General features: G+C 48.5%; 1 protein-coding gene across 2 annotated transcripts in view; it reads right to left on the reverse strand.

The window, feature by feature from the left end:
- Window positions 1–27,714, reverse strand: part of PLAAT1 (phospholipase A and acyltransferase 1) — a 148,840-nt gene that overhangs the window by 74,819 nt on the left and 46,307 nt on the right. For both annotated transcript variants that reach the window (XM_069617428.1, XM_069617429.1), the window contains one exon: window positions 7,200–7,338. In XM_069617428.1, the coding sequence (XP_069473529.1) occupies window positions 7,200–7,338 (139 nt within the window). The remainder of the gene's footprint in view (window positions 1–7,199; window positions 7,339–27,714) is intronic.

Raw genomic sequence — 27,714 nt, forward strand, 5'->3', positions numbered from 1 at the left:
TTTTGGTGATTTATAATTGGCCAGGACCATTGCCTGGAACGCCGGGCCAAACCGAAAGGCCTCCAGGGTAAGGCTCATGAAGGACCAGTCCACCCTATCGAACACCTTGGTAGCGTCTAGGGCCATCAACAGCAACGCCTTGGAACCTCGGGAGACGAGGTCCACCAGGTCCAGGGCTCTGCGGATGTTATCTCCTGCCGATCTGTTCAAAATAAAGCCTGCTTGTTCAGGGTGAATTACGTTGGGTAGTATGCGTGACAGGCGGTTAGCGAGAATTTTGGAGTATAAGTTAGCGTCAATATTCAGCAGGGCTTTTGGCCTGTAGGAAGCCGGGTCTCTCAGGTCCTTCCCCGGTTTGGGTAGAAGGATGGTGGTCGATTCTTGCATTGAAGGGGTCACCGTGCCCGTTTCCCTAAAAGAGTTGAAGGGCGCCACCAGGGGGGGAACCAGCTGGGGTTTAAAAATGTTGTAGAACATATAGGAAAATCCATCGGGGGCCGAGATTTAAGGGACTTAATGGTTTCCTCGACCTCCTCACCTGTGATCCGAGCCTCCAGGCTCTCCCTAGTCGAATCGTGTAGTCGGGGGAGGGCCGCTTACTGTAGGTATTCTTTTTGTTTAATCAGGTCCCGCGGTGGCGCCGTCATTACCTGGATCAGGTGGTCCACCGCTAGCTGTTGCTTTTTCCGTTACGCGTATTGTATCACTCCATGTGGGTCTCGCAGTCCGATAATGGTGCTGCTGCGCTTTGCTTTAGCAAGTTTAGCCACAAGCAGCTTATTCGCCTTGTTGTCCTTCACATAATAGAATTGTTTGGCTTTAGCCATAAGCTGTGCCGTGTTTTCAGCATAGTGGGCCTCTAGCTTCTTTCTGGCGATGCGGATGGCTCGCTGTGTCTTAGGGGACCAGCCTTTATTCTTGTGGGTCTCCTCCGCTGCTTTGAGTTCTTCCTCGAGGATCAGGCGAGTCTGTCGCCTACTACAGTGAAATGCCACTCCCTGTGCAATCAGTTCTCCCCTGATCACCGCTTTCAAGGCATCCCAAGTGTTTGCAGGGGAGGTGTCTTTGACTGGGTTTTCCTCTAGGAGGTTTTTAATCGCTGTTGCAATCTTGTCCCTTAGCGGCATTTTGTTAAGAATTGGATCATAAAGAGTCCATCTGCGCGGAGAGTCGGGCTTGGGTTCATATGCTCGGATCTCAAGGATTACTGGGGCGTAATCAGACAGAATCCGCAGACCGATAGATACAGCATTGGCATAGGCAAGCATCTGCGGGGGTGTTAGGAAGAGGTCAATCCTTGAGAAGGTTCGGTGAACGTAGGAATAGAAGGAGTAGTCTTTTTTGGAGGGATGGAGCACCCGCCACAAATCCACTACTTCTAAAGATCTGAACAGGCACAGGAGACTGAGCGCCGAGAGAGAGGGAGGAGCCCAGTGAGACATAGAAGGCTGCTTGCCCAGAGTTGGGTGCATATACTGAGACAAAAGTGTATAGGTCTCCCAATAATAAGCATTTGACTGCCACAAATCGGGCTTCCATGCATGTTTTTGTTTCCAGGACCTGGGGGTTCAGACCCTTCCAGAAGAGAATTGCAGTGCCTCCCTTCTTAGAGCCACCTGAGGCAAAGAGTTGGAGCGGGTAAGATCGGGAGCGGAGACGCCCGAAGTCCACCGGTAGTAGGTGAGTCTCCTGAAGAAGAGCTGCCGCTGCATCTTCGTCCTGAAGCTTTTGTAGAATCGATTTACGTTTGGCGGGGGAGTTCAGTCCATTGACATTGAGGGAGAGAAATTTTAGGGTTTGATACTCCTGGGCTAGGTCCATCCCTGCTGCCGCGTCTGGGAGAAGGGTTCGGAGGGGTGCGAGTTAGCCGCCATCTCGAAGGAATGCTAGGAATGCATCACCCTGCTCTTGGGGATTTAACACAAGCCCCCAAAGGGGGGCCGTAACTTTAACTGGTGGGGGGGTTGACATTGTGGGTTCGGCCATTCCCCTGGCCAATCGGGCCAATCGAGTATGTAAAAATAATATGGAATTCCAAGGACTCATAGGTGGATGAACCTTGGAAATGGGCATGAGCCGTGAGTGGGGCCTGGTGCAATGGTAATAGTTGTTCTTAAGCTGGGTCAAGATCCGTGAAGTTCCTGTGGGACAGAGCTGGGAGGTCGGTGAAAACGTGAGATAGAGTTCTGCCAGTTACGGTCCTGCACCAGCCTATCTTCTCCTGCTGCTCCGCGGCACCTTCGACCACGATGACCGCCAAGGTTTCGGGACGGAGACAGCTCCCACGTCAGTAATGACCTCCGATCTTGCGGATGTGGCTTCTTCGGGCGAGGATGGGTGCATGATTTTGTTGGCATCCTCAAGGTGGCTAATTCTACGTACAGTGCCGGTATATGAAAACTGTAGGGCGGTCGGGAATAGCCATCTGTATCGAATCTGGTGCTCCTGCAGGAACAGAGTCAGAGGCCGTAGATATTTCCTCTACTGCAGTGTAAGTAGCGAGAGGTCTTGGTAGATCTGGAGAGGCGAACCCTGAAAGGAGAGCTCGTATTGAGAGCGGCTGATTGCCGAGATGGCCTTTGGTGAAAAAGTGCACTCTAGTTATGACATCCGGGGGGAGGTCTGAGATCACTCCCCGACGTGGGCGCAACCTGTGAGTGCGATCCAGAAGGAGTTGAGGTTTGTCCAGTTGTGGGAGCAGGGATTGGAAGAAATCCCCCACATATTCCGCCAGATTTTTGTCTGGGACAGAGGTTGGTATCGCTCGAATTCGGAGGTTGTTGCGCCGGGCCCTATTTTCAAGATCTTCTTGTTTGAATTTGAGGATTTCACATTTGTCCTGCAAGGTTCTGATCGAGCGTTGGATTTCCCCCAATGTGGTTGCATGGTCCTGGGAGCGGTCGTCTATCTCCCCCAGCCTTTGTCACCTCGGTCACCCTTTGATCGGTGTATTCTAGCTTGGTAGTAAGTTCTGTCATGCAGGATCTAAATTAAGAGTTAATGTCAGCCATAAAAGACTGTATGTCCTCTTTGGTGGCAAGGGCTTCTCTATCCTCTTGGGATTTCTGTGGGGTAAACTTGGGGGGGTCGTGTTTCTTCCCCTTGTCAGTCGACGTGAACATAGTGGCGATATCTGAGTTTTTACCAGGTTTTAGTTGCTTCGCCATTGCGCCAGACTGGGTGTAGGGCTAGGTGACCCAGGGATCTCTCGTGGATGTAGAGTGGGGGAGGCTAATGGCTGAGGTCAGAGCATACACGTTATTGGAGTGAGGATCCTGGTTCCTTGGTTAATACTTGCAGGGGTAGGTGCTTTCGTAGCTTGTGGCCTCCCAGGCGGGATGGGGAGGAGAGGGGGACTTTGGTTTCTCAAGTGAGGTGTGGGATTATGGTGTTGTCCCTGGCTCCTTAGTGCGGATTGAGGAGGAGGGGGTAGAAGAGTGGGCCGGGACGCCGCAGGAAGGAAGTGGAGGGAGAAGGGGGAGCAGAGCAGCCACAGGAGCACCCCTGTTCAGTGAGGCATTGTCGGGGTGGAGTGTGAGAGCCCAATACGTTTCAGGCAATAAGCAGTGCCTGGGGTCAGTGAGGGTCCCTTCGAATATCTCTGCCTTGTGGTGGCTTGAATGTGAGGCTGGAGGACTGGAGGGGCAGGGTGCCCTGTGTAAAAGCTGGAGTTGCGGTCCCTTACAGCCCGCTGGAGCTGGGAAGTTGCTGGGGGGGAGGCCCCCCTCGGGGTGCAGCGTTGCGGACTGGGTCCGTTTTGGGGTTGCAGGGGGTTTTGCCCCACGAACAGAGCCTCGGCTGTGCGGGCCCATGCCTGCAGCCGCGCTGCAAAGCGCAAGCTGCGGGCCAAGCCCAGGTCGATCCCCCTCCACACGAGTGGAGGGAATAGAGAGCCGGTGTGAGGAGCCGGCTGAAAGCTGGGCTGGCGTTCCGCGAGGGGCGCGGGCCGTTGCTGCTCCCTTGCAGCTAGTGGAGCGGACTGCCGGAGCTTGAGGTGGGGGGGGGTGGAGGAACTTCACCCCGCTACCCAGACACCTCAATTCACCCGCCGCTGGGATTCGTGGTCCGGATGGCTGGTGCTGCTGGGAGGGCCCCTCTCCACGTTGCGATGCCGCCACCTGGACCTGAGCTCTCCCCCCCCCCGAGAGCGCTGTGTTTCGTGCTGGGTGCCTGGGTCTGGCGGGCCTGAAGCCGCCAACATGTCTGGCGGTAAGCGGGGTCCCCAGGTGGGGATCGTGGTTCCTCCAGAGGCATAATCAGGAGAGGAGGGAGGCAACGTAGCTTGGGCTTTCAAGGCTTGGGAAGCTCAGGACTTCGCCTCACGCCATTGCGGGCTCTGCCAACTCCGCCCACCATTTTGGAAGGAGACGGCGGAGGGGCCACAGAGTTTGGAAGTTCGTTATGTAGCTTCCTGAAGGCAGCCAGTCCCGATTTTCGTTTTTTTATGTGCCGCAGGGCTTGTGACGTCTCAGGTAGGTTTCTGACATAAAATTAATCGCTGGAACTTGACCAGAACCGCTTAAGCAGAAGGCCCATCACGGAGGCTTCTAGGAGAGTGTCCACATCGCCGAACCTCCAGGCCACGCCCCCACCCTCCCCGCTTTCAAAAAGCAGCCCTCACATCTGTAGCAACGCACAAAAGACTGGACTGCTTCAACTATGTTTATGAAAGCAAACCTTTAAACCGTAACATGTGTAGGTGCTCTCGCTGGGGCCTGCGTCCAAAATACCTTCAGCTATCCCTCCACAAATACCTCCCCTCTCAAGCTCTTCGCTCCTCTACCTCTAACTCCCTCAGGCTTAGTCGTTTTTCAAAGAAACAATCTGAGGGTAGATCTCTGTTTTTGGCTGGGGCCCCCTTCTGGAACAGCTTCCCTGCCACTCTGAAACTTGAGGAGAACCAAGACCAAAGACCTTCCTCTTTGCTTCTGTCTTCAACCCCCCTCCTCTTCTGATCTGTTCTCTCTCAGCACCGTGCCTCTGGCCACCCTCTGTCTTCCAGGCCCAGGTACCTGCTCATCTTGCCACCCTCCTAAACTGCCTCCGGGCCACCCCTTGCACTGGGGCCTGTATCTGTCCCCATACAGCCCTCCCCGTTTTCTTCCTGCACTTATCAGACCTACCCTGTTTGATCCTTAAACCCAGCACTTGCCACTTGCTGGCTGCATTACCACTGTTTATTGCCTTTATTATTTATTGTTATTTATCTGTTTCTCCTCTGCTTCACACTTTCCACTTCTACCCCCTTCATGCACTTTTCCCCTCCCCCTCTCGCATGCACTTGCACGTTCTCAATGTCACTGGGCCTAGTAAGATCGCTGTTTTGTTCTCTCCTGTGCCTCTCCCTTGCCTTGTTGCGCTCTGAAACACTTGTGTACGAGCGCAATATGAATAAAATATCAATTCAATGCAATACTCTAAGCTAAGTAAATGCGATTGCAGCACACTTTGCATGCCAGCGTGCATGTGAAATGTGAAGTAATTTACTGCCCTCACTGTTGCCCGTTCCCATCTGATAAGACAGACTTGAGACTTCAAACGCTAATGCATTATTCCATTGCATCATGATATTTTAGTCCAAATGAAGGTGTCAAAACTCGGATTTTTGTAATTTTTTTAAAACTGGTCTTGCTTGATGACATACTTCTGTTTTTCATGTCTTCCTATAAATGCATTATGCAAGAATATTTCTATTAGATCTACTCAATCTACCAGTATTGTGTTAAAGAACTTAGTGTGCCCGCTTAGTACCAGGTGCTAAAGATTGCAACTGCATAAAATGTCGTGAAGACACACTTGTGTGCAGGCGCGTTATACATGACTTATCATATCATCATGTCACATCATGTCACATCATGTCATATCATCTCATATCATGTCTCCTCCAAATCATTCAAGGTTGTAATTCTTGACCATAGGCTTGTTTCAAAAGTAAAAAGTCAAAATGAATAGCAAAACCAACGTTTGTATTGCTTTTTTCTAAATACCATCTCTAAAAATGTCATTCACGTGCCTAATTTGTTTTCATTTTTCAACTGCACATCTACCACTTTGCAACTGCACATTTATTTTTCGAACTGCACAGTTTTTGGCAAACTGCACACTAAACAACATCCGTGTCGTCAGTCTAAGCCAGGGCTTTAAGTGGGCTGGGGCCTGCCGGGTCTGGGCCCCGGCAGGCTCCGAAATTTCGTTTTGAGGCGGGGCCCTGCCGGGGCCCACTAATCTCCCCTTGCAGCCCCAGCCCCTACACGAAAAGGCTTTTTTCTACAGCCTGAAGCTCTCGCTCGTGTGCGAGAGCTTCAGGCTTCAGAAAAAAATGCCTTTCAGCCATAATGGTGGCGCCGCACCTCCGAGGCATCCCTTTAATCAAGGGATGCCTGTGGGCCGGCGCCACCATTATAGAGAAAACGTGAGGCCGCTGGAAGCAGAGGCCTTGCTTTCTAAATACTGAAGCTGCCGCGGATTCGCGGGAGTTCCAGTATTTAGGAAAAAGGCCTCTGCTTCCAGCGGCCTCACCCTTTCAACCTCAATGGTGACGCTGCCCCTCCCCCGCTGGCGAAGGGCAGCGCCACCATTAAGGCTGAATAGGCGAGGCGCTGTCACCTGCCAGGCAAGCCTATAGAAAACAAATGCAGAGATCAGCACCCTCTCCCCCATGGGGAGAGGGTGCTGATCTGGCTGCCTGGCAGGGGTGCCAGTAGCCCATTGAGCCAAGGCTTGTCAAGGGGGCGTGGCCTCACGGGCCAGCAGGACCCCCGCTGTTAGGCCACGCCCCCTCGATGAGCCCCGGCTCGATTTGTAGTGCCACTTAAGGCACTGGTCTAAGCACTTTGCACGGCGTGAGAATCCGAGTGCACAATGCGTTTGTACATCCAGTGAAGGACACGTTGAGGTCCTCTCCTGAAACACTTTCCACAAGCATCACAATCGATGCTATGTTCGAAGGAACATAATGTTTACTGGCACAAGCGCAGCAAATATTCGCAAAAATAGGCGAGTTTGTGAACGCCAAAGACCCTGACAAATAGGCCAAGATGGCCAAGGGGGACGGATCCTGCACTCTCTACACAACTGATGTAATTAGAGACAAGCTGTGAAAGAATTACACAATATCACAACACCCAGTCGCAATAACGTCCATTACCACAATCAAAAAAGATGTCTCGGGGCAATAGAGCTCAGGACATGTCTCTTACCCACAGGGGCCACGTTGATGACGTAGCCGTCGCCCAGGTAGAGGGCCCAGTGCTGGTAGGCAGGGCGGAAGATTTCAATCAGGTCCCCAGGCTGAGGGTCTCCAGGGAACTCCAGGCTGAAGTTAGCGCTAGAAGCCATCTGCAATCAGAAACGGAGTAGTGACACACCGAGGAAGGGGCTCATTCCAAGCACTACTGCACACACGCACGCGCGCGTGCATACACACACTCACGCATTCCAAACACTACTACTACACGCACACATTCCAAACACTACTACACACACACACACACACACACATTCACGCACCCCAAACACTACTACACGCACTCATTCCAAACACTACTACACACACACACACATTCACGCACCCCAAACACTACTACACGCACTCATTCCAAACACTACTACACACACTCATTCCAAACATTACTACACACACACGCACATACACGCATCCCAAACAGTACTACACACACTCATTCCAAACACTACTACACGCACTCATTCCAAACACTACTACACGCACTCATTCCAAACACTACTACACACACACACACATTCACGCACCCCAAACACTACTACACGCGCTCATTCCAAACACTACTACACACACTCATTCCAAACATTACTACACACACACGCACATACACGCATCCCAAACAGTACTACACACACTCATTCCAAACACTACTACACGCACTCATTCCAAACACTACTACACGCACTCATTCCAAACACTACCACACACGCACACACATACACGCATACCAAACACAACTACACGCACTCATTCCAAACACTACTACACATACACACACATACACGCATCCGAAACACTACTACACGCACTCATTCCAAACACTACTACACGCACTCATTCCAAACACTACCACACATACACACACATACACGCATCCCAAACACTACTACACACACTCATTCCAAACACTACTACATGCACTCATTCGAAACACTACTACACACACACATACACGCATCCCAAACACTACTACATGCACTCATTCCAAACACTACTACACGCACTCATTCCAAACACTACCACACACGCACACACATACACGCATCCCAAACACTACTACACGCACTCATTCCAAACACTACTACACGCACTCATTCCAAACACTACTACAAACACACACACACACATCCCAAACACTACTACACGCACTCATTCCAAACACTACCACACACGCACACACATACACGCATCCCAAACACTACGACACACACTCATTCCAAACACTACTACACACACTCATTCTAAACACTACTACACACACACGCATACACGCATCCCAAACACTACTACACACACTCATTCCAAACACTACTACTACATGCACACATTCCAAACTCTACTACTACACGCACTCATTCCAAACACTACCACACACGCACACACATACACGCATCCCAAACACTACAACATGCACTCATTCCAAACACTACTACACGCACTCATTCCAAACACTACTACACGCACACACACACATACAAGCATCACAAACACTACTACACACACTCATTCCAAACACTATTACACACACTCATTCCAAACACTACTACACGCACTCATTCCAAACACTACTACATGCACTCATTCCAAACACTACTACATGCACTCATTCCAAACACTACCACACACGCACACACATACATGCATCCCAAACACTACTACATGCACTCATTCCAAACACTACTACACACACTCATTCCAAACACTACTACACACACACACATACACGCATTCCAAACACTACTACATGCACTCATTCCAAACACTACTACACGCACTCATTCCAAACACTACTACACACACACACATGCACGCATCCCAAACAATACTACACGCACTCATTCCAAACACTACTACACACTTATTCCAAACACTACTACACGCACTCATTCCAAACACTACTACACACACACGCACACATACAAGCATCCCAAACACTACTAAACGCACTCATTCCAAACACTACTACACTCACTCATTCCAAACTCTACTACACACACACACACATACATGTATCCCAAACATTACTACACGCACTCATTCCAAACACTACTACACACACTCATTCCAAACACTACTACACACACATACACGCATCCCAAACACTACTACACGCACTCATTCCAAACACTACTACACACACACACACTCAAGCATTCCAAACACTACTACTACACGCACACATTCCAAACTCTACGACACGCACTCATTCCAAACACTACTACACACACACACACACTCACGCATTCCAAACAATACTACTACACACACACATTCCAAACTCTACTACACACACTCATTCCAAACGCTACTACACACACTCATTCCAAACACTACTACACACACACACACATATACGCATCCCAAACACTACTACACGCACTCATTCCAAACACTACTACACGCACTCATTCCAAACACTAATACACACACACACATACACGCATCCCAAACACCACTACACGCACTCATTCCAAACACTACTACATGCATTCATTCCAAACACTACTACACACACATACACACACACACGCATCCCAAACACTACTACATGCACTCATTCCAAACACTACTACACGCACTCATTCCAAACACTACTACACACACACACACACACACTGACACATTCCAAACACTACTACTACAGGCACACAATACAAACTCTACTACACACACTCATTCCAAACACTACTACACACACACTCATGCATTCCAAACACTACTACTACACGCATACATTCCAAACTCTACTACACGCACTCATTTCAAACACTACTACACGCACTCATTCCAAACACTACTACACAAACACACACATACAGGCATCCCAAACACTACTACACGCACTCATTCCAAACACTACTACACAAACACACACATACAGGCATCCCAAATACTACTACACACACTCATTCCAAACACTATTACACACACTCATTCCAAACACTACTACAAACACACACACTCACACATTCCAGACACTACTACTACACGCACACATTCCAAACTCTACTACATGCACTCATTCCAAACACTACTACACACACACTCACGCATTCCAAACACTACTTCTACACGCACACATTCCAAATTCTACTACACACACTCATTCCAAACACTACTACACACACTCATTCCAAACACTACTACACACACACACACTCACGCATTCCAAACACTACTATTACATGCACACATTCCAAACTCTACTACACGCACTCATTCCAAACACTACTACACACACACACACTCACGCATTCCAAACACTACTACTACACGCACACATTCCAAACTCTACTACACACATTCATTCCAAACACTACTACATGCACATATTCCAAACACTACTACACACACACACATACACACATCCCAAACACTACTACATGCACTCATTCCAAACACTACTACACGCACTCATTCCAAACACTACTACACACACACATACACCATCCCAAACACTACTACACGCACTCATTCCAAACACTACTACAAGCACTCATTCCAAACACTACTACATGCACTCATTCCAAACACTACTACACACACACATACACGCATCCCAAACCCTACTACACGCACTCATTCCAAACACTACTACACACACACACACATACATGCATCCCAAACACTACTACACACACTCATTCTAAACACTACTACACACACACAAAAATACATGCATCCCAAACACTACTACTACACGCACACATTCCAAACTCTACTACACACACTCATTCCAAACACTACTACACACACACACACTCACGCATTCTAAACACTACTACTACACGCACACATTCCAAACTCTACTACATGCACTCATTCCAAACACTACCACACACACACACTCACGCATTCCAAACACGACTACACACACACATACACGCATCCCAAACACTACTACACGCACTCGTTCCAAACACTACTACTACACACACACACACCCACACATACACGCATCCTAAACACTACTACATGCACTCATTCCAAACACTACTACACACACACACACACACGCATCCCAAACACTACTACACACTAACACACATACAAGCATCCCAAACACACTCACGCATTCTAAACACTACTACTACACGCACACATTCCAAACTCTACTACATGCACTCATTCCAAACACTACCACACACACACACACACATACACGCATCCTAAACACTACTACATGCACTCATTCCAAACACTACTACACACACACACTCACGCATTCCAAACACTACTACTACACGCACACATTCCAAATTCTACTACACGCACTCATTCCAAACACTACTACACACACTCATTCCAAACACTACTACACACACACACACACACTCACACATTCCAAACACTACTACTACACGCACACATTCCAAACTCTACTACACACATTCATTCCAAACACTACTACATGCACATATTCCAAACACTACTACACACACACACACATACACGCATCCCAAACACTACTACATGCACTCATTCCAAACACTACTACACGCACTCATTCCAAACACTACTACACACACACATACACCATCCCAAACACTACTACACGCACTCATTCCAAACACTACTACAAGCACTCATTCCAAACACTACTACATGCACTCATTCCAAACACTACTACACACACACATACACGCATCCCAAACCCTACTACACGCACTCATCCCAAACACTACAACACACACTCATTCTAAACACTACTACACACACACAAACATACATGCATCCCAAACACTACTACTACACGCACACATTCCAAACTCTACTACACACACTCATTCCAAACACTACTAGACACACACACACTCACGCATTCTAAACACTACTACTACACGCACACATTCCAAACTCTACTACATGCTCTCATTCCAAACACTACCACACACACACACACACACACTCACGCATTCCAAACACTACTACACACACACATACACACATCCCAAACACTACTACACGCACTCGTTCCAAACACTACTACACACACACACACACACATACACACATCCTAAACACTACTACATGCACTCATTCCAAACACTACTACACACACACACACACACGCATCCCAAACACTACTACACACTAACACACATACAAGCATCCCAAACACACTCAGGCATTCTAAACACTACTACTACACGCACACATTCCAAACTCTACTACATGCACTCATTCCAAACACTACCACACACACACACACACACACACATACACGCATCCTAAACACTACTACATGCACTCATTCCAAACACTACTACACACACACACTCACGCATTCCAAACACTACTACTACACGCACACATTCCAAATTCTACTACACGCACTCATTCCAAACACTACTACACACACTGATTCCAAACACTACTACACACACACACACACACTCACACATTCCAAACACTACTACTACACGCACACATTCCAAACTCTACTACACACATTCATTCCAAACACTACTACATGCACATATTCCAAACACTACTACACACACACACACATACACGCATCCCAAACACTACTACATGCACTCATTCCAAACACTACTACACGCACTCATTCCAAACACTACTACACACACACATACACCATCCCAAACACTACTACACGCACTCATTCCAAACACTACTACAAGCACTCATTCCAAACACTACTACATGCACTCATTCCAAACACTACTACACACACACATACACGCATCCCAAACCCTACTACACGCACTCATCCCAAACACTACAACACACACTCATTCTAAACACTACTACACACACACAAACATACATGCATCCCAAACACTACTACTACACGCACACATTCCAAACTCTACTACACACACTCATTCCAAACACTACTAGACACACACACACACACTCACGCATTCTAAACACTACTACTACACGCACACATTCCAAACTCTACTACATGCTCTCATTCCAAACACTACCACACACACACACACACACACTCACGCATTCCAAACACTACTACACACACACATACACGCATCCCAAACACTACTACACGCACTCGTTCCAAACACTACTACACACACACACACACACATACACGCATCCTAAACACTACTACATGCACTCATTCCAAACACTACTACACTCACTCATTCCAAACTCTACTACACACACACACACATACATGTATCCCAAACATTACTACACGCACTCATTCCAAACACTACTACACACACTCATTCCAAACACTACTACACACACATACACGCATCCAAAACACTACTACACGCACTCATTCCAAACACTACTACACACACACACACTCAAGCATTCCAAACACTACTACTACACGCACACATTCCAAACTCTACGACACGCACTCATTCCAAACACTACTACACACACACACACACTCACGCATTCCAAACAATACTACTACACACACACATTCCAAACTCTACTACACACACTCATTCCAAACGCTACTACACACACTCATTCCAAACACTACTACACACACACACACATATACGCATCCCAAACACTACTACACGCACTCATTCCAAACACTACTACACGCACTCATTCCAAACACTAATACACACACACACATACACGCATCCCAAACACCACTACACGCACTCATTCCAAACACTACTACATGCATTCATTCCAAACACTACTACACACACATACACACACACACGCATCCCAAACACTACTACATGCACTCATTCCAAACACTACTACACGCACTCATTCCAAACACTACTACACACACACACACACACTGACACATTCCAAACACTACTACTACAGGCACACAATACAAACTCTACTACACACACTCATTCCAAACACTACTACACACACACTCATGCATTCCAAACACTACTACTACACGCATACATTCCAAACTCTACTACACGCACTCATTTCAAACACTACTACACGCACTCATTCCAAACACTACTACACAAACACACACATACAGGCATCCCAAACACTACTACACGCACTCATTCCAAACACTATTACACAAACACACACATACAGGCATCCCAAACACTACTACACACACTCATTCCAAACACTATTACACACACTCATTCCAAACACTACTACAAACACACACACTCACACATTCCAGACACTACTACTACACGCACACATTCCAAACTCTACTACATGCACTCATTCCAAACACTACTACACACACACTCACGCATTCCAAACACTACTTCTACACGCACACATTCCAAATTCTACTACACACACTCATTCCAAACACTACTACACACACTCATTCCAAACACTACTACACACACACACACTCACGCATTCCAAACACTACTACTACATGCACACATTCCAAACTCTACTACACGCACTCATTCCAAACACTACTACACACACACACACTCACGCATTCCAAACACTACTACTACACGCACACATTCCAAACTCTACTACACACATTCATTCCAAACACTACTACATGCACATATTCCAAACACTACTACACACACACACATACACACATCCCAAACACTACTACATGCACTCATTCCAAACACTACTACACGCACTCATTCCAAACACTACTACACACACACATACACCATCCCAAACACTACTACACGCACTCATTCCAAACACTACTACAAGCACTCATTCCAAACACTACTACATGCACTCATTCCAAACACTACTACACACACACATACACGCATCCCAAACCCTACTACACGCACTCATTCCAAACACTACTACACACACACACACATACATGCATCCCAAACACTACTACACACACTCATTCTAAACACTACTACACACACACAAACATACATGCATCCCAAACACTACTACTACACGCACACATTCCAAACTCTACTACACACACTCATTCCAAACACTACTACACACACACACACTCACGCATTCTAAACACTACTACTACACGCACACATTCCAAACTCTACTACATGCACTCATTCCAAACACTACCACACACACACACTCACGCATTCCAAACACGACTACACACACACATACACGCATCCCAAACACTACTACACGCACTCGTTCCAAACACTACTACTACACACACACACACCCACACATACACGCATCCTAAACACTACTACATGCACTCATTCCAAACACTACTACACACACACACACACACGCATCCCAAACACTACTACACACTAACACACATACAAGCATCCCAAACACACTCACGCATTCTAAACACTACTACTACACGCACACATTCCAAACTCTACTACATGCACTCATTCCAAACACTACCACACACACACACACACACATACACGCATCCTAAACACTACTACATGCACTCATTCCAAACACTACTACACACACACACTCACGCATTCCAAACACTACTACTACACGCACACATTCCAAATTCTACTACACGCACTCATTCCAAACACTACTACACACACTCATTCCAAACACTACTACACACACACACACACACTCACACATTCCAAACACTACTACTACACGCACACATTCCAAACTCTACTACACACATTCATTCCAAACACTACTACATGCACATATTCCAAACACTACTACACACACACACACATACACGCATCCCAAACACTACTACATGCACTCATTCCAAACACTACTACACGCACTCATTCCAAACACTACTACACACACACATACACCATCCCAAACACTACTACACGCACTCATTCCAAACACTACTACAAGCACTCATTCCAAACACTACTACATGCACATATTCCAAACACTACTACACACACACATACACGCATCCCAAACCCTACTACACGCACTCATCCCAAACACTACAACACACACTCATTCTAAACACTACTACACACACACAAACATACATGCATCCCAAACACTACTACTACACGCACACATTCCAAACTCTACTACACACACTCATTCCAAACACTACTAGACACACACACACTCACGCATTCTAAACACTACTACTACACGCACACATTCCAAACTCTACTACATGCTCTCATTCCAAACACTACCACACACACACACACACACACTCACGCATTCCAAACACTACTACACACACACATACACGCATCCCAAACACTACTACACGCACTCGTTCCAAACACTACTACACACACACACACACACATACACGCATCCTAAACACTACTACATGCACTCATTCCAAACACTACTACACACACACACACACACGCATCCCAAACACTACTACACACTAACACACATACAAGCATCCCAAACACTACTACACGCACTCATTCCAAACACTACTACACACACACACACGCATCCCAAACACTATTACACGCACTCATTCCAAACACTACTACACACACTCATTGCAAACACTACTACACGCACTCATTCCAAACACTACTACACACACACACACACACATACACGCATCCCAAACACTACTACATGCACTCATTCCAAACACTACTACACGCACTCATTCCAAACACTACCACACACACACACACTCACGCATTCCAAACACTACTACACACACACACATACACGCATCCCAAACACTACTACACGCACTCATTCCAAACACTACTACACACACACACACACACATACACGCATCCCAAACACTACTACACGCACTCATTCCAAACACTACTACACACACACACACATACACGCATCCCAAACACTACTACACGCACTCATTCAAACACTACTACTACATGCACTCATTCCAAACACTACTACATGCACTCATTCCAAACACTACTACACACACACACGTTCATGCATTCCAAACACTACTACTACACGCACACATTCCAAACTCTACTACACGCACTCATTCCAAACACTACTACACACACACACACTCACACATTCCAAACACTACTACTACACGCACACATTCCAAACTCTACTACATGCACTCATTCCAAACACTACTACACACAGACGCACATACACCCATCCCAAACACTACTACACGCACTCATTCCAAACACTACTACACACACACACATACACACATCCCAAACACTACTACACGCACTTGTTCCAAACACTACTACACACACATACACGCATCCTAAACACTACTATATGCACTCATTCCAAACACTACTACACACACACACACATACACGCATCCCAAACACTACTACACACTCACACACATACAAGCATCCCAAACACTATTACACGCACTCATTCCAAACACTACTACACACACACACACACACATACACGCATCCCAAACACTATTACACGCACTCATTCCAATCACTACTACACACACTCATTGCAAACACTACTACACACACTCATTCCAAACACTACTACACACACACACACACATACACGCATCCCAAACACTACAGCATGCACTCATTCCAAACACTACTACACGCACTCATTCCAAACACTACCACACACACACACACACTCACGCATTCCAAACACTACTACACACACAAACATACACGCATCCCAAACACTACTACACGCACTCATTCCAAACACTACTACACGCACTCATTCCAAACACTACTACTACACGCACTCATTCCAAACACTACTACACACACACATACACGCATCCCAAAAACTACTACACGCACTCATTCCAAACACTACTACACACACTCATTCCAAACACTACTACACGCGCTCATTCAAAACACTACTACACACACTCATTCCAAACACTACTACACACACTCATTTCAAACACTACTACACACACACACACACACATACATGCATCCCAAACACTACTACATGCACTCATTCCAAACTCTATTTCTACACGCACATGTGCAGTCATTCCAAACACTACAACACACACTGGGGTACACACACTCGCGCATTTCAAACACTACTACACACACACACACCCATTCCAAGCACTACAACACACACACACATGCGTACACACACACGCACGCATTCCAAACACTACTAGTACACACAATCATTCCAAACACTATTACTAACGGTCGCTGATGTTTTAGCCCCTCTTCAACTCCCAAAAACTCGGGCATGTCCTTTTGATCCCTGCTTTTCACCCATTTAGACAAGAGGGGAGAAAATGCGTCTCAGCAGGCCATCCCTCCAGCTAAATCACCAATGCTTTGAATCAACCTAAAGAACTTTTTAGAGTTGTCAGGCCTTTATAGCTGCTCATTCTACCCAGTGTTTTTGCAATGTACTTTCTGACTTTTTCATCGATAAAGTCATTGGTATCCGGCAAACCTATGTCTTTGGCGTTCAATTCAGCTGTCGATATGCAGGTTCTGGCAGCAGCGTCTAAGAACCTGTCATCCTGGTCTACATTTCCAGTGATGGACCCTGATGCGATAACTAAAGCTACTTAAATGGATCTCGCCCGCTGATTCTGTCCCTCTCCCCGTTCTAATGATAGATATTGCGCCTAGTCGCCAGGGCTGTCAACAACTCTTTCTCTGTAGGCTTGATTCCAGCCTCACTTAAGCAGGCCATGGTAATTCCACTTTTAAAGAAAGCTTCACTTGACCCCCTGCTTCCAACTAACTATCGCCCCATCTCTCTACTCCCATACTTCGTGATGCTGCTGGAGGTCATTTTAACCCCCATAGCTGAGTTCTTTTCTAGAAAGATCCTCTTTTTTCCAACCGTTCCAGTTAGGCTTTAGGCCCGGTCGAGGGACTCAATCAGTTCTGGTATCAGTTATGGATGATCTGGTGAGGCTGGCGGATCAGGGTGGGGGTGGTGCCCTGGTCATACTAGACCTGTCAGCCGCCTTCGACACCATAGATCATACTACTCTGCTCCATAGGTTCTTGTTGGCTGGCCTGGCAGGTCTGGTGCTTGAATGGTTCAGGTCTTTTTTCACTGACCGTTCCCAAGTCCTGGCACTGCAACCATTTATGTCATCCTCCCAGGCTTTGTCATGTGGTGTCCCCCAGGGATCGTCATTTTCCCCCCATCCTTTTTAATTTAAATGTTCAGCCCCTCGTCCATCTGGTTCAGTCTTACAGTTTGCGATGCGATATGTACGCTGACGATACCCAGATTATAAAGTTCCACTGTGTTTGCAAAATCCTCCTAGGGCAGCCACTCCTACAGCCTGCCTCAGAGCAGTAGGAGATTGGATGAGCCTAAACTGGCTTAAACTGAATGGCGATAAAATAGAGGCATTAATTGTGGGTTCGCCAGAAGACATCCATTCCTGGACTTTTGACTATTGGTATGCAGTCTTTATAGCGAAAATATTATGTAGAATAAGTATGTAACGAAAATTATTTGACGAAAAAAAATAACGAAAATGTATGTGGGCTGGGGTAAAGGGTTAAATCTTCAGGGGAAATGGTTGGGGTGGGTTTTAGGGGTGCAAAACTGGGTTGGGGGATGTGGGGCCCCAAAAAAGAAGAAAAAAAGAAAAAAACAATTTGTTATGTTTTGCCGTTATAAAATGTTTGTTATATGTGCATTCGACATGAAACCGTAACTATTGGCTCCCCTCTTTAGGTCCTTTTCCTCACCCTGTACCCATGGTCAAGAATCTGGGTGTCAAAATGTTGGACTCCCGTTCAATGGAGGCGCAGGTTAATGCAGTTTGTCAATCAGGTCATTTGAAGCTCGGAGTTCTGCGCAGAGTGCTTCCGTTTCGCCCAATGGGGCTGCGGCCCCGGTGGTGGCATCCCTGGCTGAGTACATTGGACTATTGCAATGCGCTTTATTTGGCTCAACCTTCCTATCTTTTGGAATGGCTACAGATACTGCAAAACACTGCAGTTTGAGCAGTTCTCGATCTCTCGTCCCACGACCACGTGTCTGTGGGTCGGCGCTCCCTGCACCGGCTCCTGGTGGTCCAATGAGAGAGCTTAAGGCATTGTGCTTAGTTCATCGTGCCTTCAATGGCCGGGGGCCTAAATGTCTGCAGCACAAGTGTTGTTGCTATGTCCCATCGTGCCCAGTCAGCCAAAAATGTGTGGCGTTAGACTCGGTGGCTGAGCTTTTTCGGTCGCCACCAATGGCTTATGGAATAGGCTTCCTCTGGAACTCAGAAGTATGCCTGATCATCCTACCTTTCGTCGCCATCTGAAGACTTTTCTGTTTCAATAATCGTGGTTCCCCCTGTTTTTTGTTGAATTTGTCTCATCGGATCTCGCTTAGTGCCATGATGCCTTTTGGGTGGTTGTGCGCTTTATAAGAACACATAACATAACATAAAAAGAGCTGTAGCAACCACCCCTCTAAAGGGCGCTTCACAGGGGTAGACCCCGGTTTGGAAGCAGAACATGACCCAGCGGAGGAGCAAGAAGATCCAGTGGAAACATGGGATCAAGTGCATCACTGAGTGATAAAACACAACATACATTAATCACAGTTATGTAATTAAGCAATATTACCCGAGCGGGCACATGGGGCATCAGCGGGCCAGGTAAGGCATAGGGCAATTAGAAGCCTGAGCAAAGCGAGGGATTTACTGTTAGTCTGTGACATTACCAAGCCCAGTAATGCGCCTTCCCCCCCCCCCCCCCCCCCCGCCTGCGAGGGTAATCTTGTTATTGGTATCCGGCACAATCTACCAGATACTAATGGTTTTAGTTTATTTTTTTAAGTTGTTGTCCCTTCTCCCTGTCCATGACGGTCATTTCCGAGGCTGCAGGGATGCGCCAGGAACACTGTAGTTCCCGGCGTCAGCGAGGGACCAGGCAGCGCAAGGTAAGTGGGCCGGAGACGGGAGGGGGGAAAATATGTGGGAAAGGAAGGTGTGGGGGAAGGGGACAAAGGACCGCGGTGCAGCACTTATCTGAGCACCCGGCGGGGGAAGATGGCGGCCTCCCGATATGAGAAGGCTCAGATGGCGGGATTACAATGTGTTAATGCCCCCCTCTCCCCCCGTTTAATCTTCCTCATTGGCTGGGAGACCACTCCGCCCCTCCTGCTCGGTACTAATAGCGGTTACAATGATGATGTCCCGATTGGTCTCAGCTGCCGCTTCCTGGAGCAGGAGGCGATATTTTAGAGCTGTCTCGAAGCCCTGTTCATTGTCTATGTTCTTAATATCAGCGCAAGGGAGTTCTGATGGTAGCAAGAAGGGAGGAGATGAAACAAAAGGCAGTGCACACAGAGGGTGGGGAGGGGATAGTGAGGGATAGAGGTTGGCCAACCAAAGGGCGGAGAGGCAAGCCCATGAATGGATTTGAAGACAAGGAGAAGGAATTTGATGAGGGAATTGGGCTGCATAGAATGCAATCCCACCCTGCGTGGGAAGGCAGGCGTGGAGGAAAGTGTGGGTAACCGGAGACCGGGCAAGAGACTGGAGCACAATGAGGAGATGGGTGTAAATCAGGATCTGGCTAGATGGGCAGGGAAGGTGGGGACCCATCTTGCACATTTCTGGTTGGTGGGACATATAAATGAGTGAGGAGAAGAGCAGAAGCATTAGCAGACAGGAGGTTGAGGGTTTCAGTTTCAGAAGAGTTCAGCATAAGGCAGGAAAGTGCCACCTGCTGGTGGGTGGGAGCAAGGCAGTGGGAGGTGCAAGAGGAAACCTGCAGAGTGAGTAATAAGAAAGAGGATCACATGTGGGAATTATCAGCAAATGGGGATAAGAGAAGCCAAAGAGGAAGATGACATTCACCCAGAAGAGAAGGCAGACAAAAGGATCAAGAACCGGTCATTGAGGTGCCTCAACCCTGAGAGCGAAGGCAGAGGCTCCGAAAGTGGTCCTTGAGATGGAAAAGCAGTCGTAGGAGATGCAGGAGCTGGTCCAGGAAAAGGCAGGACCGTGAAAGCTAAGGTTAGAGAGGGAAAGGTTGGTCCGCCATGTCAAAGGGAGCTGGTAGGTAAAGAAGGATGAGGAAAGGGGGTTCTTGGAATGGAGAGCAGTAATGAGAGTAGAGGTCTTGGCATGGAGAGCAGTGGTGAGAGGGGAGTTCTTGACATGGAGAACAGTGGTGAGAGGGGAGGTCTTGGAATGGGGATCAGTGGTGAGAGGTTAAGTCTTGGAATGGAGAGCAGTGGTTAGAGGGGAGGCCTTGCGATGGGAAGCAGTGATGAGAGGGTAGGTCTTGCAATGGGAAGCAGTGGGGAGAGTGTAGGTCTTGCAATGGCACGCAGTGGTGAGAGGGGAGGTCTTGGAATAGGGAGCAGTGGTGAGAAGGTAGGTCGTGGTATGGGAGCAGTGGTGAGTGGGTCGGTCTTGGAATGGAGTGCAGTGGTGAGAAGGGGGGTCTTGGAATGGAGATCAGTGTTGAGAGCGGAGATCTTGGAATGGGGAGCAGTGGTGAGAAGGTAGGTCATTAAATGGGGAGCAGTGGTGAGAGGAAGGTCTTGGAATGGGAGCAGTGGTGAGAGGGGATGTCTTAGAATGTGGGCAGTGGTGAGAAGGGAGGTCTTGAAGTGGGGCACAGTGGTGAGAGGAAGGTCTTGGAATGGGAGCAGTGGTGAGAGGGGATTTCTTGAAATGTGGGCAGTGGCGAGAAGGGAGGTTTTCAAATGGGGAGCATTGGTGAGAGAGAGGTCTTGGACTGGGAGCACTGATGAGAGGGGAGGTCTTGGAATGGAGAGCACTGGTGCCAGGGGTGTCTTGTAATGAGGAGCAGTGAAAGGAGGGGGGTCTTTGAATGGGGTGCAGTGGTGAGAGAGGAGTCTTTGAATGGGGAACAGTGGTGAGAACGGAGGTCTTGGAATGGGGAGCAGTGGTGAGAGGGTAGGTCTTGGAATGTGGGAAGTGGTGATAGGGGGTCTTTGGGGATCAGTGGTGAGAGGAAAGGTCTAGGAATGGGAACAGTGGCAAGAGGGTAGGTCTTAGAATGGGGTAGTGGTGATAGGGGAGGTCTTGGATTGGGGAGCAGTGGTGAGGGGGAGGACTTGTAATGGGGAGCAGTGGTGAGAGGGTAGGTCTTGGAATGGGAGAAGTGGTGATCAGGGGTCTTTGGGGATCAGTGTTGAGAGCAGAGGTCTTGGAATGAACAGTGGTGAGAAGGTAGTTCTTGGAATGGGGAGCAGTGGTGATAGGGGAGGTCTTGGAATTGGGGCAGTGGTGAGAGGAAAGGTCTAGGGATGGTAACAGTGGCAAGAGGGTAGGTCTTAGAATGGGGTAGTGGTGATAGGGGAGGTCTTGGATTTGGGAGCAGTGGCGAGGGGGAGGACTTGTAATGGGGTGCAGTGGTGAGAGGGTAGGTCTTGGAATGAGGAAGTGGTGACAGGGGGTCTTTGGGGATCAGTGGTGAGAGCAGAGGTCTTGGAATGAACAGTGATGAGAAGGTAGTTCTTGGAATGGGGAGCAGTGGTGATAGGGGAGGTATTGGAATTGGGGCAGTGGTGAGAGGAAAGGTCTAGGGATGGGAACAGTGGCAAGTGGGTAGGTCTTAGAATGGGGTAGTGGTGATATGGGAGGTCTTGGATTGGGGAGCAGTGGTGAGGGGGAGGACTTGTAATGGGGAGCAGTGGTGAGAGGGTAGGTCTTGGAATGGGGTCACTAGTGAGAGGGTAGGTCTTGGAATGGGGAACAGTGGTGATATGGTTTGATATGATAGGTTATTTATAACACGCTTAATACCCAGAGGTTTCTAAGCGCGGACCCGGGGATCGAACCAGTGGTGCTCCGCATCGTCTTGCTTTCAAGGCAAGCATGTTGCCCCTGAGCTATCCTCCAAAAACAAGTGGATAGTGAGAGAATAGGTCTTGGAATGGGGAGCAGTTCTGAGAGGGAAGTTTTTGAATGGGTAGCAGTGGTGAAAGGGTAGGTCTTGGAATGAGCAGTGGTGAGAAGTTAGATCTTGGAATGGGAAGCATTGTTGAGGGGAGGTCTTGGAATGGGGAGCACAGGTGCCAGGGGAGGTCTTGGAATGAGGAGCAGTGATGATAGGGGGTCTTTGAATGAGGAGCTGTGGTGCAAGAAGGTCGTGGAATGGGGAGCAGTGGTGATAGGTGAGGTCTTGGAATTGAGAGCAGTGGTGAGAGGGGAAGTCTTGGAATGGGGCAGCAGTGAGAGGAGAAGTCTAAGAATGGGGAACAGTGGTGAGACGGTAGGTCTTGGATTTGGCAGCAGTGTTGAGAGGGGAGGACGTGTAATGGGGAGCAGTGGTGAGAGGGTAGGTCCTGGAATGGGGAGCAGTTGTGAGAAGGGAGGCCTCGCAATGGGGAGCAGTGGTGAGAGGGGGGTCTCAGAATACGGATCAGTGGTTAAAAGGGAGGTCTTAGATTGGGGAGCAGTGTTGAGAGGGGAGGACTTGTAATGGGGAGCAGTGGTGAGAGGGTAGGTCTTGGAATGGGGAGCAGTGGTGAGAGTGGAGGTCTTGGAATGGGGAGCAGTTGTGAGAAGGGAGGCATTGCAATGGGGAGCAGTGGTGAGAGGGGGGTCTCGGAATATGGATCAGTGGTGAAAAGGGAGGTCTTGGATTGGGGAGCAGCTGTGAGAAAGGAGGTCTTGGAATGGGGAGCAGTGGTGAGAGTGGAGGTCTTGGAATTGGGAGCAGTTGTGAGAAGGGAGGCCTTGCAATGGGGAGCAGTGGTGAGAGGGGGGTCTTGGAATTGGGAGCAGTGGTGAGTGGGTAGGTCTTGGAATGTGGAAGAGTGTTGAAAAGGGAGGTTGTGGATTAGGGAGCAGTGGTGAGAGGGGAGGTCTCAGAATGGAGTGCAGTGGTGAGAGGGGCGGTCTTGGAATGGAGAGCAGTGGTGAAAAGGGAGGTCTTGGATTGGGGAGCAGTGGTGATAGGGGAGGTCTTGGCATGGGTTGGGGTGAAAGGGTATGGCTTGGAATGGGAAACAGTGGTCAGAGGGTAGGTCTTGGAATGGGGAACAGTGGTGAGAGGGGTGTCTTTGAATGGTGAGCAGTGGTGAGAGGGGAGGTCTTGGAATGGGTTGGGGGTGATTGGGTAGTGCTTGGAATGGGAAACAGTGGCCAGAGGGTAGGTCTTGGAATGGGGAGCAATAGTCAGAGGGTAGGTCTTGGAATGGGGAAGAGTGGTGAGAGGGGTGCCTTTGAACGGTGAGCAGTGTGAGAGGGGAGGTCTTGGAATGGTTGAGGGTGATTGGGTAGGGCTTGGAATGGGAAACAGTGATCAGAGGGTAGGTCTTGGAATGGGGAGCATTGGTGAGAGGGTAGGTCTTCGAATGGGGAACAGTGGTGAGAGGGGTGTCTTTGAATGGTGAGCAGTGGTGAGAGGGGAGGTCCTGGAATCTATTTATTGGGTATTTATAATGCACCTATACAGCAAAAGGTGTTTCAAGGCACAACAAGACAAGGGGTGGAGGGGGGAACAGGTATGAGAAAACAAAAACGGTTCTACTCGGTCTTGTGTCACTCAGATTGTTCAAGTGCAGTAAGAAGTGTGGGGGAGAGAGGGAAGTCAGGGCGGAAAAGGGTCCATGGATTAGCGACTGCTAAGGGGAGGCCAGGTGTACAAATTCCAGGATAATGCAAATTGTGCAGGGGAAGGTAAGCATGCTAAGTGCAGGGGACGGGGCTTGAAGGACTAAATGGGGTGCAAGTCAAGCCAGGCTAGTGCAGGGGAGGGGGCCCAGAAGGGCAAGTGCAGGTTGAAGCAGGGGTCAGGTGAGCCCACGTGCAGGGGTAGACTGGTCAAGGAGTGCCTGTTGCTCTGTACAACTCAGAAGGAACCAGGCAGCCAGTTAAGAGAAGCAGAGGGGGACATTAGCAGCGGAGGGGGAGAGGGAAGGAGGAAGAGAAAAGGAGTGTCTTGAAAGGCTTCCGGAACTTAAGGAGATCCGTCTCAAATCTGAGAGGGGCTTGGAGGCCATTCCAGAAGGAGGCACTTGTGGAGGAGAGAGTTCTACCCACCACTCTCTGCTTGGAAAAATGTCTGATCTACAGAGAGTTGGAGCTAGAAGACCAAAGGGCTCTAGTAGGGAGCTATTTAGGGTGAGAGTGTTGGGTGTAGCGGGGCCCCAGGTCCCAGAAATTCTTGTGGATGATGCAGAGGGTCTTGAACTTGATCCTCGCGTCATTCGGGAGCCAGCAGAGAAGTTTTATGGCTGGGGAGATGCAGTCCCTGGGATTGAGGCCAAGGATAAATCTCGCAGTACTATTCTGGATGAGCTGAAGGGGGGAAGGGAGGAATTAGGCATATTAAGGAAGAGGCTGTTGCGGTAGTCCAGTCTACAGAGAACCAGGGCTCTGGAGACATTGAGATTCTGGGGAAAGGTAAGGAAGGGGAGAATGCCTCTGAGGAGGTGTAGCTGAAAGGGAGCCTTCTTGGCAAGGTCTGTGATGTGAGGAGAGAAGGAGAGCGAGGAGTCAAAGATGACACCAAGGTTTTTTGCCTCATGGGAAGGTGAAAGGACAGTGCCCTTGGAAGGTGGCCAGAGAGTAAGAGGGAAGGAGGAAACTGGGTTCCCAATGAGATGGATCTCAGTCTTAGTGGCATTAAGGCAGAGATTAGCAGTGCACCATGCCTGAATAGCAGAGACAGTCAGGAATGAGAGAGGAAGAGGAGGAGGCAGTGGAGGGAGGCTTGAAGGACCGTTGTGTGTCGTCTGCCTAATGCTGAGTTATAAGAGAAGGCGTAGATCAGATGGGCTATATGATAGAGCTATGAGGGACACCACAGGTGGAGAGTGAGATGGAGGAGAGAAAAGGACCCAGATGAACCTGAGAAGGTCATTCAGGGAGGAAGGGGGTCAACCATTTCAGAGCCAGGTCCCTGATTCCAGGGGTATCAGGGAGCCGATTTATATGGGCAGTGTAACGCTCACCTGGTTCCCACGGGGGCGCTGGTCTAGTCTGGATTGCTGTGGCCTCTTCTAGCGTGATGCGCAGGACCCGGAACACCGATTGGACAGGACCTCCAAATTGTGCTTGCCTGGCCCGTAGGAATATCCTTCTGCAGATGAGAAAGGGGATTAACAGTCTGCAGAATAGTGTGCTAGCTCCCCCTTTTCCCCCTTCGTTCCTCTCTAACTTCCTCCAATCCCCGGTTTAAGCTCACCTTATGGTTTGGAAGGATGAACTCTCCATCCTGCTTCTGGTGCAGGGGCACGCGTTCGTCCAGTCTCTTCACTGGTTTTCAGAATGGTGCTGGCAAAATCCACTTGACTTTCCTGAGCGATGCGCCGTAAGTATGAAAGTTCAAAGTTCAAGTGAGGCCCCCTTTATGTTGTCTTTCTAACCTGTGATCTGTCCTTTATTTCAGGTGCAGAATGAAGGCGATGCGTCGAGGGGTTAAACTGCTGAGGTGAGTAGTGATGAGGGCGATCCCTCTAAATGTCCTTATCATTCCCCAGAAATGTCTCTTGTCCTTTCCCCATAGGGGCCGGGGTACGGTACCTGCCAACGGGGCGGCGCTGACCCGAAATGTGGAAGAAAAGCCGGTAAGTATTATGGCTGTTAATCAGGCTTTCCTTCTGTGTTCCTTCTGCTCACCTTTTGTTTCTTCCTCTCTCCCCTAGGTGCAGAGATGTGGCGTCCGATGCTGACAGCCGCGATGGAGCCGGGAGATGTCTCGAGG

The sequence above is a fragment of the Ambystoma mexicanum genome, chromosome 10 (assembly GCF_040938575.1).
Source record: "Ambystoma mexicanum isolate Mex_15411 chromosome 10, UKY_AmexF1_1, whole genome shotgun sequence".
Lineage (NCBI taxonomy): Eukaryota > Metazoa > Chordata > Amphibia > Caudata > Ambystomatidae > Ambystoma > Ambystoma mexicanum.